The following is a 16733-nucleotide window of genomic DNA, read 5'->3' as shown; positions in this document are numbered from 1 at the left end:
AGGGCTACAGTACTGTGATTTCTTGCCAGTTCTCCCTAGGGAATGGGGTCAAATGACAGAGGATTTCTTCCCTTTTTTTGCTTTCAGAGAGCGAAAACTTTCCCTAGCTTAATGCAATGGATTTTAAGAGCAGTTAGGGAAGACCAGACCTAGAATGTCTAAGATAATAAAAAAAAGTCTAAAAACCACTTCTTATCTGGGATTAAAGGCATCCCTTTCAGAAATGTCCATAAATTCCATTACAGTATTAAATTCCATATTCAGTATTCCAGGACTGAACCTTGGAAGGAAGCTGGAATCAAAAGGAAACTTGGAACGGTTCTAGGTTGTGGTTAGAATAAGTTCTTGATTGTTCTGTGGTCCCAATCTCAGAAAAAGAATTATCGATAACCATTGTCTAGGGCAGGGAATCAACCCCACCTTCTGTTCTGGTGGGTAAAGCTTTCTCCTCGTTGAGCTGAACTCCTGATGCTTTTATAGATGCTTGCACAGGAGAAGGGTGCGCGTGTCTATTGCAATAATTCAAAAGAGGCTTGTTTGTTTATTTATTTATTTGACTTTTATCCTGCCATTATTGTTTTATAAGTAACTAAAGGCTGCAAACATGCCTAATACTTCTCCATCCTATTTTCCACACAACAGCAACCTTGTGAGGTGAGCTGGGCTGAGAGTGGCCAAAAGTCACCTAGTCAGCTTTCAGGCCAGGACTAGAACTCACAGTCTCCTGGTGATTGGCCAAAGTCACCCAGCCAATTTTTCATGCTTAAAAAGGGACTAGAATTCGGTCTTCTGGCTTCTAGGCAAGCACCTTTACTACTATACCAAGGGTGTCTAACCTTGGCAACTTTTAAGACTAGAAAGAGTGCAGAGAAGAGCAACAAAGTTGATTAGGGGATTGGAGGCTAAAACATATAAAGAACGGTTGCTTGAACTGAGTATGTCTAATTCAATGAAAAGGACTAGGGGTGACATGATAGCAGTGTTCCGATGTCTAACAGGTTGCCACAAAGAAGAGGGAGTCAAGCTATTTTCCAAAGCACCTGAGGGCAGGACAAGAAGCAATGGATGGAAACTAATCAAGGAGAGAAGCAACATAGGTTAGAACAATTAATCAGTGCAACAACTTGCCTTCAGAAGGTGTGCATTCTCCAATACTGGAAGTTTTTAAGAAGATATCGGACAACCATTTGTCTGAAGTGATGTAGGGTTTTCTGCCTGGGCAGGGGGTTGGACTAGAAGACCTCCAAGACCTCCAACTCTGTTATACTATTCTATTCTATTCTATTCTATTCTATTCTATTCTATTCTATTCTATTCTATTCTATTCTATTCTATTCCGTCTAGTCTAGTCTAGTCTAGTCTAGTCTATTTGTCTAGTCTAGTCAAGTCAAGTCAAGTCAATTCGGGGACTTGAAGTTAAGTCAAGTCAAGTCAAGTCAATTCTGGGACTTGAAGTTACCAAAGATGGACACCCTTGCACTATAGAGTGCAGTACTGCAGGCTACTTCTGCTGCCTGCAATTTGACAATTCAAATCCCACCAGGCTCAAGGTTGACTCAGCCTTCCATCCTTCCGAGGTGGGTAAAATGAGGACCCAGATTGTTGGGGGCAATACGCTATTTAGTATACTGTCTTTGGTGTAAGCCACCCAGAGTCCTCGGAGAGTGGGCAGCATAGAAATATGACAAATAAATAAATACATAAATACATACATACATACATACATACATACATACATATACCACGGCAGTCTAAATTCCCAACCCAGGATTTTCTAGCGGTCTCCCGTTCGATTGCTAAGCAGGATTTAGCTGAGCTTGACCTATTCAGAGACGCCCCGAATTCTGCTCCGGCTTCCCTTGAGAAATAAGGATTCCCACCGAGCCTTAAGACAAGAAGGGGTTTAAGGAGCCAAAGCGCAAAGAATCCCCAGCGCACGTGGGCCGGGCGAGAGGGGCGTGCTCAGGCCAAAAAAAAAAAAATATATTTTTCCCCTCCCCCGAAGAGGCGGAGCCTTGGCGGAGGGGGCGGGTCCTGAGATTTGATTAAACCCCCGGCGCGCTGGAACGGCGAGTAGGACTTACCCGACCGTTGAAGCTGAAGGTGGGTCGCGGCGGGTCTTGCGCTAAGCTGGAGCCGCTGCTCGGGGGGTGGGTGGGGGCAAAGGAGGACGGGCACCTGGCTCTCAGGTAAGAGGAGCGGCGGCGCCTCCTCCTCCTTTCCCGCTCAGCCTTTTGTCCTCCTGCTTTAAATGGCCCGAGGCAACTGAAGCAAGAGCCGATTCGGTCGGGAGTCGAGACGGCGGTGGGCGGGAGGCGTTTTCCCCGATGTCTCCCCCTCCAGCCTTTGGCGTTACCTGGCCGCTTGAAAGAAAGAAAGGAAGGAAGGAAGGAAAGGAAAGAAAGGAAAGGAAAGGGAAGAAGGGAAGGGAAGGGAAGGGAAGGGAAGGAAAGGAAAGGAAAGGAAAGGAAAGGAAAGGAAAGGAAAGGCGGAGTTGGGTGTCTACTAACTGTGGGAAGGAGGCCGGGCCAGGCCCACCGTTCTCGGCTTGGCAAGGAAAGCGAGGATCCTTGCAGAGCCCCCCGTTGCTCTTCTGCATGTCTCCCTTCAGGGCAGTGTTTCTCAACCTTGGTAGCTTGAAGATGGGTGGACTTCAACTCCCAGAATCCCCCAGCCAGCGCTGCTGGGGGATTCTGGGAGTTGAAGTCCACCCATCTTCAAGCTACCAAGGTTGAGAAACACTGCTTTAGGGATTCCGCCGCCACCTGTAGGAGACACTCCCCCCCTTCCCAAAGGATACTCCCTGCTCCCCGAGGGTCCCTTGTCCTGTCTCCCTTTAATTTTTCCCACTTTATTCTGGGAGTCTAGAAGGGATTTCTCTCACCTGCCATATGGCAGGTGAGAGAAATCCCTTCTAGACTATATATATATATATAGTCTATATAGAGAGAGAGACTATATATAGGCTGAATATCCTGAGAAACTTTCCTTTTTCAAACCTAGGATTCCCATAGAGAAGAGTTGCTTGTGGCGTCTCTGTATAGCCGCAGCAACAGTGCTTAAGACTTATACACCGCTTCATAGTGCTTTACAGCCTCTCTTAAGCGGTTTCCAGAGTCTGCCTATTGCCCCCAACAATAGGTGGGTCCTCATTTTACCCACCTCGGAAGGAGGGAAGGCTGAGTCAACCTTGAGCCTGGTGGGATTTGAACTGTCAAACTGCAGGCAGCAGACGTAGCCTGCAGTACTGCACTCTAACCATGGCTCCGCCGTGGTATAGGTTGCTGGGAATGCCTTAAGCAGCCTAGTCTGAGATAGGCTCCTTGTTTAGTCCTTTAGTCCTTCTCAGCAAAAGAACTGTGCCAGCTGCTTGCCCTCTAGATGAGACATCTTGCCTTTCCGGCTGAACAGAATAGTAACTCAAACTCTGTGTCCAATTTTAACTAGAGGAGAGAGTTAAAACTCTGGCTAACACGGTTGTTCCCATCCTTCCTGATCCAGCACAAAGATGGCAACGTCATTTCTAGTGGACAGCCCAGACGTGAAGTACACTCAGGAGTTCATTGAGGCTAAGTACACCTATGACACAGTACAAGTCTGCCAGGAGAATGGTGTCACCAAGGTAAGATGAGGCCAAACTGGCTTTTCTTTGTTGAAAAAAATCAAACTAGTTTTGTGCTTTAAATAGGAAAATACACAGTTAAAAGTTAATTAAAGCAGTCAAATTCAGCTTTGTCAGTGCTGGGTGGGGGATTATGAGAGATACACATCTGGAAGGCACTAGGGGGAAAACTAATAGCTAAATCATTAGACGAGGAGGAAGAGGATGGTAGCAATAAATTCTCTGAGGTGTTATATATCCAACCAGCACTGTTGTTAGAAGGAAATACTGACACTCTGCTGAACTTCACATTTTGCAGAAATGTGGAAGAATTATTAGGGGGAAAATCACCAATGAGACATGAGGGGCTAATGAAGATGGAGCAGGTAACTGTTAACCAGTGGTAATGTGGCTGGAAAAGTAGAAAGAAGATGGCAGAGAATATTCTGGAAAAAAAGAATTAGAATAGAATAGAATTCTTTATTGGCCAAGTGTGATTGGACACACAAGGAATTCATTTTCGGTGCATAAGCTCTGAGGGTACATAAAAGATATAAGTGATAAATCATGATCATAGTCATCATAAATACATCATGAATCATAAGATACAACACTTAGTGATAGTTATAGGACACTAAATAAAAAATCAACATAAATCATACTGGAAACTAAATAATATAAATCGTAAAGATACAAGCAACAAAGTTATAGTCATAAATAGAAAAGGAAATAGGTAATAGGAATGATGAGAACAATAGTAATACAGTCTTAGTAAATTGGTGGCTGATAGGAGTTGTAAACAAGAATTCAGATTGCAACAGTCGATTGCCTATCTTAGGTATCTGAATATAAGTAAAGTGGTATAAAATTAAACAGGGAAAAACCCTCCAGGAGCTTTTAAAGCTTTTAAATGTATCTTATACTATATTAAGACCCAAAGGAATCATAGATACCACCTGTTCTTCAACAATGGGTGAAGAGGAAGACAACAATTTTTTTTCAAGTGGGGCGCCCCTTGTAGAGTCAGTAAAATTTGCAATGAAAGTTTTAGAGGTGTTGCCAGGGTTTGCCAGATAGGGTTTGTCAGAACCATGGAAGCAAAGTATTAGGAATATATATGATCCAGGTTGTAGGGAAGAAACTAAAAGTAGTCTGGGATTATAGGTTTACAAGGATCCCAGGTTCCAAACTGCCCAATGAGAAGGCAAAGTGGGGAAAAGGTATTGAAAACTGGAAAGCAAAGGTAAGGGGAACAGAAAGAAAATGGCTACATATAAGGAACTGTAAAGGCCAGACATCTGGCTGAGAAATAAGAATAAGAGGCTAGGTGACCCTAATATAAAGGGCAGAGATGAAAGAAGAGGCCTGAATGTCAGCCTTGCCTGTTTTCTTTCACTTACTGGCTTTAGGCCTCTTATGTTGCCCACTGTTTATAAAGGGTAAGCTAGGTCAGAAAGCTTCCAGACATTCCACTTGCTTAGGAAATAAAACTCCTGGAATGCTTGCAAGTTGGTTTCTTTGATAAAATAGAGAGACGGGTGGTCGCTATTTTGTCAAAGAAACCAACTTGCAAGCATTCCATCTGGGTGGGTGGGTGGAGGTAGACCCTGAGGACAGAAAATTGCTTCTTGAAGCAAATAAAGAATTTGGGAAGGGATTTCAAAGGTAGATTAGGAATCCTAAAGTCCTTAGCAAAACAGCAACAAAGATCACCTGGGAATGTGTTCTGCCTTCCTATTGGTGCCTCAGTTAACCTGCAATAAAATCTGCAAGGGTCATTTCTAAATGGAAGCAGACAGCATAGCCTGAAGAATTCAGCACCTTCTGCACAGTCTCAAGCATTGCTCAAGTGTAGGAGTTTTGTTATCAAGGAGAAGAGAATTTGGGTGAGTGAGAGGGAATCCGCTGTCAGGATTAAATATGAAGTAATCTATGATCCATTGAAATTTTGAGCTGTTATTCTAACCATTCACCTAAATTAGTGTTTCTCAACTTGAGCAACCTTAAGTCTGTGGACTTCAATTCCCAGAATTCCTCAGCCAGCATGTTGGTTAGGGAATTCTGGGAGTTGAAGTCCACACACTTTAATGTTACCAAGGTGAAGAATCACTGGTTTAGATCACAACAAATGGTGTAGGTGTGGAAATAAGAATGATTTTCTTCTTTTGGAGTTAACATATTTTGCTGAGTCCTTCTATCCTCACTGAGCTTCAGATCTCACGAGGTTTCTATGGTGGGTTGTTTCCACAGGTCAAGCCAACTTCTACTGATCTCACTTTCCGCACAGGCCTGCGGGTCCCCAAGCTGGGTGTGATGCTTGTCGGCTGGGGGGGAAACAATGGCACAACAGTGACTGCTGCTGTTTTGGCCAATAGGCTGGGTCTCTCCTGGATGACCAAGAGGGGTCAAAAGGTAAGTGAGCCATTCAGACTCTTAGTTATACGTGTCATGTTTTCTGCAAGGGACTTAAATTGTGAGCAAGAAAGCTAGTTTATAATCTCCAAAGTCTAATGAATATTTAGCTTTATCTTTCTCCTAGTGAGAGGCTTCTCCAGACCAAACATAAACATTATGGAATATTCTACCAGGTTTCATAAAAGTCGTTTAATGGGTTTGGCAAAATATCCTACCCTTTCATTTGGGCTGACTTGCTCAATTTTAGTGAGAGATTTTTTAAAATAAAATATTTACAGTTTTTATATCCCAAAAATTTGAGTTCAAGTAGTTTGGGATCATCTTTTCTTCAAACTTTCCTGAATATCAGAGTGAATAAATATATTGATCTTCCTTTATTTAGCTATGTAACAATCCTCCTTTTCAGGAAGGAAGGCAGAATTTTGTGTATTAGAATGTTATGTGCTTAACAATTGTATATAAAGGAATGTTTCTATATTTTATGATTAGCAGGAAAGGTGGGAAGCTAATAGGGCAACTTATAAGGTAAAAATATAAACATGTTACATATTAATCATTCATTTATCTAGTATTCATAGGTTCTGAGTAAATTCTTGCCTGGACAGTGGAGGAACCTTAATTTTATGGGGGAGGAGGAGATATAAAGACCATCTCTTAAATTTGGGCTAAACATGACTTGAAGGACTTGAAAGATAATAATTTAGGCAGGAGAAAATAATAGGGTATGATGCTTGCATATAAAATGATATTTTAGTAAGCTTATGAGAACCAGATATTTTCCCATTAACATTTTTTCTAAATGTCTCTAAATGGTGTATAAGAGCCAGTTTGATCTAAGAAGCCACCAGGCTAGAAACTGGGAAACTGAGTTCTAGTCCCCCCCTTAGGCACGAAGTCAGGTGGGTCACTTAGGACAGGTCATCCTCTCTCAGCCCAAAGAAGGGAGGCAATGGCAAATCAATTCAATTCTAAAAAGCCTTTCCAAGAAAGACTAGTCCAGGCAATTGCCAGGACTCAATGCTGATTTGAAGACACTCCCAAACGGTGTGTAACCTGATGGGCCTGATGATGATGCTGGACAAAATTGTCTGCTGTGCAATGGTTGTGCTCCTCATCTGTCGTGAATGAGTCAGGCAAGTTCTCCAGTATTTCAAGCAATTTTAGGCCATTCTTATCATCTGCACTGAAATCTTTTGAAGTACAGATGAAAAGGACCGCATCTCCTTTCCCTAACATTAAAAGCTTCCTAAAAGTTCTTCAGAATAACGCTCATTCATCAGAGGGGACAATGATCCAGAGAGTCCTCTTCCCTACATATGTTCCAATGGAGCATATTTGGTTAGAAGACCAAATCAAAGCCTTATCTAGGATGCTTTAATTTGGATTCTGGCTCTCAGGAGCAGGCTGGAGTCGGTGGCAGCCCCTTCCAACTCTAGGCTTCTAAAATTTAATATAAAAAGCAAATGGTCCATGCTGGATAAGGTCACTAGGTGATTCCATTGAACGCTTCACCCTCTTAGCCCATACTGATGTCTGGTCTCCCCACTTCTGCCCCGCAGCATGCCAACTACTATGGCTCTCTCTTACAAGCATCCACAGTATGTCTCGGGACTGGTCCCTCTGGAGATGTCTATATTCCTTTCCGTGATATGCTCCCCATGGTACATCCTAATGACATTGTTTTTGATGGTAAGTGTTGGTTTGGAAGGGGAAAAATGTCAAGGGAAGGGGGTCTGCTTGCCTTCTTTTTAAAGTTGTATACTTTAATGGGGAGAACAGTCAAAGGGAAAAAAAAAGGAAGTTAGTCATATTAAGGTATGGGCCTGACAATTAATGCCCAAAGTTACCCTGTGGTAAGATGGGCAGCCAATAAATTTTGAATTCCATCCTGCTAGGCTGGGACATTTCCTCTATGAATTTGGCTGATGCCATGCGCAGGGCTGAGGTCTTGGACTGGCCCCTTCAAGAACAGCTGCGGCCTTACATGGTAGGCCTGAAGCCTCGGCCTTCCATCTACATCCCGGAGTTCATTGCTGCCAATCAGGGAGAAAGAGCTGACAATGTTCTGACTGGAAGCAAAGCTGAGCAGGTGAGTAGAAGGCATAAAGTTACTCAGAGTCCTTGCTAGCTCAATATTCATTCGTGCAGCAGTTAACACAAGTCTGTTTTAAAAGGAACCCCTCTAACCTACGTCTTTTTTTGAGGTGAGATCCATTTTTTTTGTCTGCCACTCTTTAATAGGTAGGGCTAGGCTTAAAATCTACATCAGTCAAAACTGGCTTAAAGTTCAAACTGAATTAAATAGTTAGAATATTTCTGCAGTAAAAATACCATTTGGTTATTTTGAATAGCAATTTTGGGAAGTGTGTTTGGGGCACTTCCTTCAAGGCTTTGAGGGAGGTGTTTGTGGTTCAGCTTTTGCATTTCTGTCCAGCCTGCAGGCACTTTCAATTGAGTCTCAATTCTTGGCAATGAGATGGACAGGTCCAAGCAGTTATCTTGGGAGCATTCTTCCAGGGTTAAGAGAATGACCAGGCCAAAGTCACCTTCCTGGCTCCCATGTCTTAACGTAGGGATAGAATTTGGATTTCCCTGCTTTGTCTACGGCCATAACCATTACACCAGCGGTAGCAAGCTTTTCAACTCAGCATGTCCAAAATACAAAAAAATGCCTAGATGGACTTTGCTGGCGTGTCACACCTTCCACTCCGTCCCAAACAACAGGAAAACTATGTCCCTCCCACCTAGGCCACCCTGAGCAACAGCACCTGGTAACGCCAAGGCCTCAATTTCAGTTCTAGCATCACCTCTGCCACTTTAAAAGGTCTCCTTGCACCATCCCTCAAGGAGCACAAGGCTTGGGGAACGGTGCAGTTGTCCCCCTGGCCCAGAGCTCCCCAGGATTGCCCATGCACCACTTACCTTCAGGCAATGTTTTCTTTTGTTAACAGGCCCCTGAGGCCTACCTGAGGCAGCTCCAGGTCACATGAGGCCCTCCGTTCTTGATGTGGCTTTGGATAATGCTTTTCCGCAGCCTCTGAAAACCATGTGAAAGTATGCTCCATTCTCACATGAAAGACTTTAGAGACGCACAAGAGCAGCCTCCGTAACCTCTGAAAATTGTATGAGAATGGGTGTGCTTTCATGAAGTTATCATGTGTTGGTGAATGCTGGCATGTCACCTTTGACATACATGTCACAGGTTTGCAACCACGGCAAAGTGACTTCTCAGCCTACATAAGAGATGATTTTTGCGGGGTGAAGGGGTGCCTTCAAGTCAATTTCTGACTCATGGCAAATGCCTGGATTAATTCCTGCCATTTTCTTGGCAAGGTTTTTCAGAAGTAGTTAGCCATTGCCTCCTTCCCAGAGCTGAGAGAGTGTGACTGGCCCAGGTCCACCCAGCTGGCTTTGTGCCTAAGGCAGGACTAGAACTCAGAAACTCCCAGTTTTTAGCCTTAGACCTTAACTCCTACACCAAAATGCCTCTTCTAGTTATGCACGTTTTCAATGAGCCTGCAAAACATATCAAGAACTGAGGGGTCATTTTTCACCTTAAAGATCCTTTTATCCAAAGCTTTTGGAGATTAAACTTGGCATATCTACCACTCTTCACTAATATATTCTAGCAGTATAACATAGCTGTCTAATTTTCCCCCCATTAAACTAGGAAGCTGCCTTAGGCCATCTAGCCTAATATTCTCGCCAACAATTTGCAGACAATCTCTGTGGTCCCATTTCAGTAAAAGGCCTTTCCCATCAGTTGCTGCTGGAAATTACTTGCTTGGAAATTGCTGGCATTGTTAGGCATGAAAGGAAATTAAAAAAATTGAGGATGCAAATGTTACAGTAGTACTGTAATCTAAATTGCCTAGAATAGTTAAATCCCAATTTATTTACTTTTATCTGGGGCTTTTCCCAAGTGGGCAGTATATAGCGCGTATTATCTTACTCAACTTGGATGTTACCTTCTTATTTCAGATGTGAAAAGAAAGTGGTTTATTAAAAGCTGTTGGATCAATTGAATTAGCAATTTGTCACAATCGGATCCTGCTTATTTGGAACCAAATTTATGGGTAGTTTATTTATTTATTTAGTAAATTTATATTGCCACCCTTTCAGTGACTCTAGGTGGCTTAAAGGGAAAGGGAAAGGTTCCCCTTGCACATATGTGCTAGTCATTCCTGACTCTAGGGGGCGGTGCTCATCTCCGTTTCAAAGCCGAAGGGCCAGCGCTGTCTGAAGACGTCTCCGTGGTCATGTGGTCGGCATGACTAAACGCCAAAGGCGCATGGAATGCTGTTACCTTCCCACCAAAGGTGGTCCCTATTTTTCTACTTGCATTTTTTACGTGCTTTCAAATTGCTAGGTTGGCAGAAGCTGGGACAAGTAACGGGAGCTCACCCCATTACAAGGCACTCGGGATTCGAACTGCTGAACTGCCTACCTTTTGATTGACAAGCTCAGCATCTTACCCACTGAACCACCGTGTCCCTCTAGGTAGCTTACAAACAGTAATAGTTGTTTGTGATGCATCCAGGATATATTTATAAAGACTGGCTTAAGTGTCTTGATTAGGAATCTGGTATGACTTTCTGCAATGAGTTCTTTGTGAGAAGCAGCAATGCAACTGCTCATTCATTGTTTGTAGTAAAGATCTGACATTTTGCTTACATATTTTTTCCTCCAAAGATGGCTCGGATTCGCCATGATATCCAGAATTTCAAGAACTCCAGTGGGGTGGAGAAGGTGATTGTCCTCTGGACGGCCAACACCGAGTGCTTCTGTGAAATCCATCCTGGATTGAATGATACAGCTAGCAATTTACTCCAAGCAATTGAGGTGAGATATGGGTGTATTTGTTTCCTTGCTTCTTTCATCCAGTATTGGCTCTTCTTGTTCCTTTAAATCAGGGGTGTCAAACTAGCGGCCCACGGGCTGGATGCATCACATACAGGCCACGCCCACCCTGGCTCCACAAAGGCAAAAAAACGGCATGATGCGTCCCAATAGGTCACATGACACGATCAGTTTGACACCCTGCTTTAAATGTATATTCCTTTTAACTTGAACGTTAGTTTTTAGAGATGTTGCATTGAGATAGGCACCTAAGTGTTACAAATCTAAACCAGTTTAAAACTTCTAATTCTTGTTCGTTAGCCCTCTCCTCTCCTCTCCTCTCCCATCCCATCTCACCCCACCCCACCCCATCACATATGGCATATGAGCCAGGCTTTTAATGAAAGTATATTTTTTATATGTTTTCTCAGCTTCTTGCTATGCTAGGAAGGTTAATGCTTTGAAAAACCAAGTTATAATTCTAGTGTAAATATGTCCCAGATATCACCTACTTTAATTTTTAGCTGCAGCACCATAATTAAGATAAAGACTTTTCAGAACGAAAATGCAGTAGCCTAAATTTTAAAGGGACACATTTGTAGTCAAGGCTGAGGGAGAGAAATATTCAGCTTTAATTAACTGTGATTAATTTGTGCAGCCTTGTCCAATCCAGTTTTTTCCCAAATATACAGGTATTACAATTTCCAATATCCTCAGACAACCTGAGAATTTGCAATTATATTACAACTTTTGCATTTCATCAAAAAGAATTGTATTATCCACTTTCCTTAGGTATATAAACATATTTGTGTTTTGGTTTAAATGAGATAAGTGAACCCAGCCACTGTAGTTAATAATAGCTCATGGTTGACCTTATGAATGAACCCAGCCAGTTCTAGCTGGTATCTTGGCTTAGTAGAATGTGTGTACCAGCTATTCTGCAATCCAGATTGTATCTCAGTCCTCCTTCCTCCATTGCCCTATTCTATGTTTTCTCTAATTTATAGACATTTCCAACATCTGAAAAGTTCAATAGTTCATTGAAGATGTGGGTCTCTGTGGGCTGAAGGGCAGAAGAGAAGATCTATCTTTCAGCCTCCTGACCCACTGTTGACCTCTTAAATGTTTTTCCCCAGGCTGGCCTGGAGGTTTCTCCTTCTACACTCTTCGCTGTGGCAAGTATCCTGGAAGGTTGTGCCTACATCAATGGCTCCCCACAAAACACTTTTGTGCCAGGAGTTATTGAGCTTGCTGTTCAGCAGGGAGTCTTTATAGCCGGAGACGATTTCAAATCTGGTCAGACAAAGCTCAAGTCAGTTCTGGTGGACTTCCTCATCAGCTCTGGCATTAAGGTGAGTGACAATGGGATGGGGCATGCCCTTGGAGTTGCTGGTTAATCTGTAAGGTTGGGCAATACGTGGCCTCCCACAAGTGGTGGAATTTCAGCTTCCAATAACCCCAGACCTCCTAGCTTATGGTGAGGGATGCTGGGAACAGTAGTTTACAAACATAGGGGGCAGCATACATTTTCCCACCTTTGCTGTAACTTTAGTACATGTAATTCTTGGCCTACAATCAAGGCAGCTATGGGACAGGTACTTTTATGGCCTTTATAACACCCCTCCAGCTGTCATAGATGCATTCCCCCAGTGGTGAAATCCTCCGCCGGCCGCCACCGTTTCGCTGCCCATCCATGTGCGGTGCGTGCCAGATGTGAGCTACGTGCGCGCATGCACAATGCATGCCAGATGCACGCTGTGCGCACATGCGCAGTGCATACCAGACACATGCTGCGCATGCATGCTCAGTCCACACCAAATGCGTGCTTTTGGATTTCCTGCTTTTTTTTTTTTTTTTTACTTTTTAAAGCATTTTTAACTACCGGTTCTGGAAAACCGGTAGTAAAAAATGCTTAAAAAGTTAAAAAAAAAAAAAAAAAGTTCCGAAGATCAGTTGAGCGACGTGCGATCCTCGGAAATTTTTAAAAAACTTTTTAAAGCATTTTTTACTACCGGTTTGAGTGAACCGGCCCAAACCAGTAGCATTTCACCCCTGATCTCTCCCCTAGTTATGACTGCATGTCAGCTGCTTGGCAACTGGACACTTTTGACTGGTCGTGGCATTCTGCAGTCATGTGGCTGCAATGTTTTTTGATGGTTTCCAGCAAAAGCTGCCATTTGAATGAATGGATTTGCTCGATGACTGCCACGATCGTTTTACGATTACTGTGTTTTCTTAAGAACTTGTGGAAAAATGTTGGAAAAACACTTCCAGTCATGTGGGTGCTTCAGCTTGTGACTTATTAGATTTCCGATCTCACTTGCAGTCATAAGTCGAAGACTACCTTACCTGTATGATCTCTACTGGAACCACTTTACACATTTTCATATTGCAAAACAAACAATTCACAGGCTCTGGGTAAAAAAATAGGAAACTCCATGAACGTTAGATAAATATATTCTTCATAATGCCAATCACTGCTCCTGTAATATTTTATAATTGTAGTTTGAAAGGTGTGTGAACTTCAAGACCTCCAGAAAGTCCTTAAATTTATGCCAATTTCAAATAGAACAAATCCCAAGTGTGGTGGCTTATGAATCTCTGGTTGACCATGGACAGTTTTTTTCCATCTGTGGTGGCGCAGTGGTAAGAATGAAGAACTGCAGGCTAATTCTGCCAACTGCCAGCAGTTCAGTTCTTACTGGCCCAAGGTTGACTCAGCCTTTCATCCTTCCGAGGTGGGTAAAATGAGGACCCAGATTGCTGGCGGCAATAGGCTGACTCTGGAAACCGCTTAAAAGAGGGCTGTAAAGCACTGTATATAAATGCTATTGCTATTGCTATCCTCCTGAGGTATTGGATTATCATTCCCATCCTCTGCAGTTATATTGCCCTTTGGCTCAATTTGGGGTGATGGGTGTGATAGGCCAATACATCTGGAAGGGATTGTTTCAAGGCAGATGACCTCCCATCTGAGATGGAAACCTTTCCCTTTTAGTAAGTGAAATTCAGGAATAATAGAAAAGTTGGAGAAAGATTAACAAAAGTCTACAAATGACCATGGGAGATCTCTGGCCTCAGGTATCCCTTTCATTAAAATCTGTGTGCAAAGGTAAGGAGGGCTCTGTAACTTGATCTCAAAGGGAATGCAAATGCCATTCCTCCAAAGATGAACAGAAGGGTCGAATCTCCCAAACTGAGCTGAGTAAGCATGAAAATAAGCAGCCATTGTTTTGCAATATGTGTATGGTTGGAGTAACACTTTCCTCTCATTTCCCCCCCCCCCCAAAGCTCATACTAAGGACTAGAAACCTTCCATTTTCAACAACCGCTCTTTCCTTCCTTTCAGCCAGTCTCCATTGTTAGCTACAACCACCTGGGCAACAACGATGGAAAGAACCTGTCCGCACCAGCTCAGTTCCGCTCCAAGGAAATTTCCAAGAGCAACGTGGTGGATGACATGGTGAAGTCGAACCCTATCCTATATGGACCAGGGGAACATCTGGATCACTGCGTGAGTGGGAGGCAGTGGCGTGGTTTGGGGTACAATCGTGGGCCAACCTAGTTGCGATGTGTGGTATGCATTATCGGGAGTGTTCATCTCTGTTGGCTGCAAGGGATTATTGTTGCTTGCTCACAGACACCACTGCACACTCCCCGGACAGGTGGTGATCAAGTATGTGCCCTACGTCGGTGACAGCAAGCGGGCACTAGATGAATATACTTCGGAGATCGCTTTGGGGGGGACCAACACCATCGTCATTCACAATATGTGCGAGGTGGGTACAAAGCTCTAGGATTCCACGTGAGGCAAACATGTTCTATATTGGTGAGGAGATTACGGATTATTTTTCCGGCAACCCTGTTCAAGAGATTGGAAGGGAGGAGCATGTGGAAGGAGGTATTCCATTTCTTGCTTAGCTCACAGGCAGGGCTTAACTGCCAATTCCGAATATAGGAAATTTGTGCATATTCCTACACCTGGGTGTGAAGGAATGATTACGTTGGAACAACTTTCAGTGTTTTGCATTTCTGATATGTTCTGCAGGATTCCTTACTAGCTGCTCCCATAATTTTGGACTTGATCATTCTGGCTGAACTCTGCCAACGGATCCAGGTGAGCATAGGAGATGCCAAGCCGGAGCCCCTTCACAGCGTCTTGTCCCTCTTGAGCTTCCTCTGCAAGGCTCCCCTTGTTCCTAAAGGAGCTCCAGTGGTCAACGCACTCTTCCGTCAACGGGCTGCCATTGAGAACCTATTCAGGTAACGCCAACCTTCTTGGACCTGAGCAAGCAACCAGCTGTACATGGATTGCGTGTCATAGTGGAAATCTGTACTTGCTCTGCATACTACTCCACTTTATTTACCAAATTCAGGTACCACCCATCTCAGAGTGACTCTGGGTGATGTACAGCTAAAAAAAACAACAACCAATTTTAAGCTAGTTGAGGCTTAATTAAACTCTCGAGAGAGTGGAAGATGCATCAGGACTTCGTTACATAGGTTCAGTCCCAACTGCCCTGTTACCAAAAGGAGCATTTTCTTTTATTTTTTTATTCACAATTCCGAACCCCCTATCTCCCGCAAAGAGTTGTGAAGGTAACCATAGCAACTCCTGAATTGTTTGACTGGGCCTGCTGAGAACTGTGTTCGAGTCACCATGGTAACCCTGCACATTTCTTCTTTGTAGGTCTCTGGTTTCTCTCTTTTCAGGCCCTCCATTAGCCCCCAAACCCATTAACTTTAACTTAAAATGTAGCACTCCTGTTCCCACATGTTTGTATTAGACAGACAACAGCCCTCCTATTTTCCCCAAGGACTTGATACTTGGAGGTAGCTCCCTCCACACAGATTTGTTTAGTTGTCATGGTTACTAGTTGCTGTTACACCTATTTTTGTGAACGTATCCAATTTCTGTAAAGCCAGAAAGCCGTTTTATGGCAGAGTTCCTTAAAGTCTGTGTTACTCCTCAGCCATAGATTTCCCAGCCAACAGTTTTAATTCATGGTCCTCCCAGAGTTTTATCAGGAGGAGAAACCCCCCTTTCTTTCCTGCATGGTATCAGCCTGTCTCCTTGAGACTGAAGATTTAAAACGTGTGTGTGTGTGTGTGTGTGTTTGGGGGAGGGGTGGGTGGATGATTGCTTGCAAGGAAAGTATGTTAACCTGCTGGCTTTTTTCCTTTCTTCCATAGGGCCTGCGTGGGGCTCCCTCCTCAAAACCACATGCAGCTGGAATACAAGACCCAGAGATTGTGGAGCTGCGCGAAGCATGGCCATTCCCCTGTGCCCCCAGCTTGGGTAGCCACTCCTAAAAAGGCCCACATGAATGGTTTTGTGGATCCCACTGAAAGCAATGGCCTCCCAGTCCGCAGTGCCCACAGCCACGTAACTGGCCTGCAAAATTAGAAGCCCACAGCATGCTCTACTACTAGTCAACACTGTATGGTAAACAGACCAGATTTACAACTTGGACTGTCTGCCTCCTTGACCCCGACACCCCCCCCCCCCCCAATCTCTTTTTTGTATTTGGTTACTTATATTTTTATGTAGTAGTGACAAAGCTGTATATTCGGGACAGGCAACATACCTTCTTTTACTGTGTCCTTACCTGTTACGAATGAAATGTAACTTGAACGCTTGAATGTTTGAAATAAGATGTAACTATAGTTGTATCTTTCATTTAGCTCAGAAATTTAGATTTATTTGGCTATCCTTTTTTAAATGGTGACATTGGAATAAAATTGAAAGATGAGAGGGCCTGCTTACTTTGTGATGTCAACCTCCAACCTTTCATTGTCGGCTAAGAAGGCTACCTCAACATCTTCTGGCATACACACCTCTGTGGTTTGTACTATCTATACAAAACCCAAGTAATGC

At 43.5% G+C, this 16733-nt stretch overlaps 1 protein-coding gene across 1 annotated transcript; it reads left to right on the top strand.

Annotated features, from left to right (window-relative positions):
* The first annotated feature begins 2079 nt into the window (after nucleotides 1–2079).
* On the top strand, nucleotides 2080–16485 carry ISYNA1 (inositol-3-phosphate synthase 1). The gene is made up of 11 exons (XM_070931761.1): nucleotides 2080–2103; nucleotides 3502–3622; nucleotides 5852–6013; nucleotides 7576–7705; nucleotides 7912–8105; nucleotides 10709–10858; nucleotides 11992–12207; nucleotides 14205–14369; nucleotides 14521–14634; nucleotides 14904–15118; nucleotides 16049–16485. The coding sequence occupies exons 2-11, from the start codon at nucleotides 3509–3511 to the stop codon at nucleotides 16260–16262; spliced, it is 1674 nt and encodes a 557-aa protein (XP_070787862.1). The 5' UTR covers nucleotides 2080–2103; nucleotides 3502–3508; the 3' UTR covers nucleotides 16263–16485.
* The last annotated feature ends 248 nt before the right edge of the window (nucleotides 16486–16733 follow it).

This window comes from Pituophis catenifer, unplaced genomic scaffold (genome assembly GCF_029215685.1).
Source record: "Pituophis catenifer annectens isolate HBS135680 unplaced genomic scaffold, rPitCat1.0.hap2 SCAF_1, whole genome shotgun sequence".
Classification (NCBI taxonomy): domain Eukaryota; kingdom Metazoa; phylum Chordata; class Lepidosauria; order Squamata; family Colubridae; genus Pituophis; species Pituophis catenifer.
Note: the sequence above shows the minus strand (reverse complement) of the source record. Positions and strands in the feature narration are given on the sequence as shown.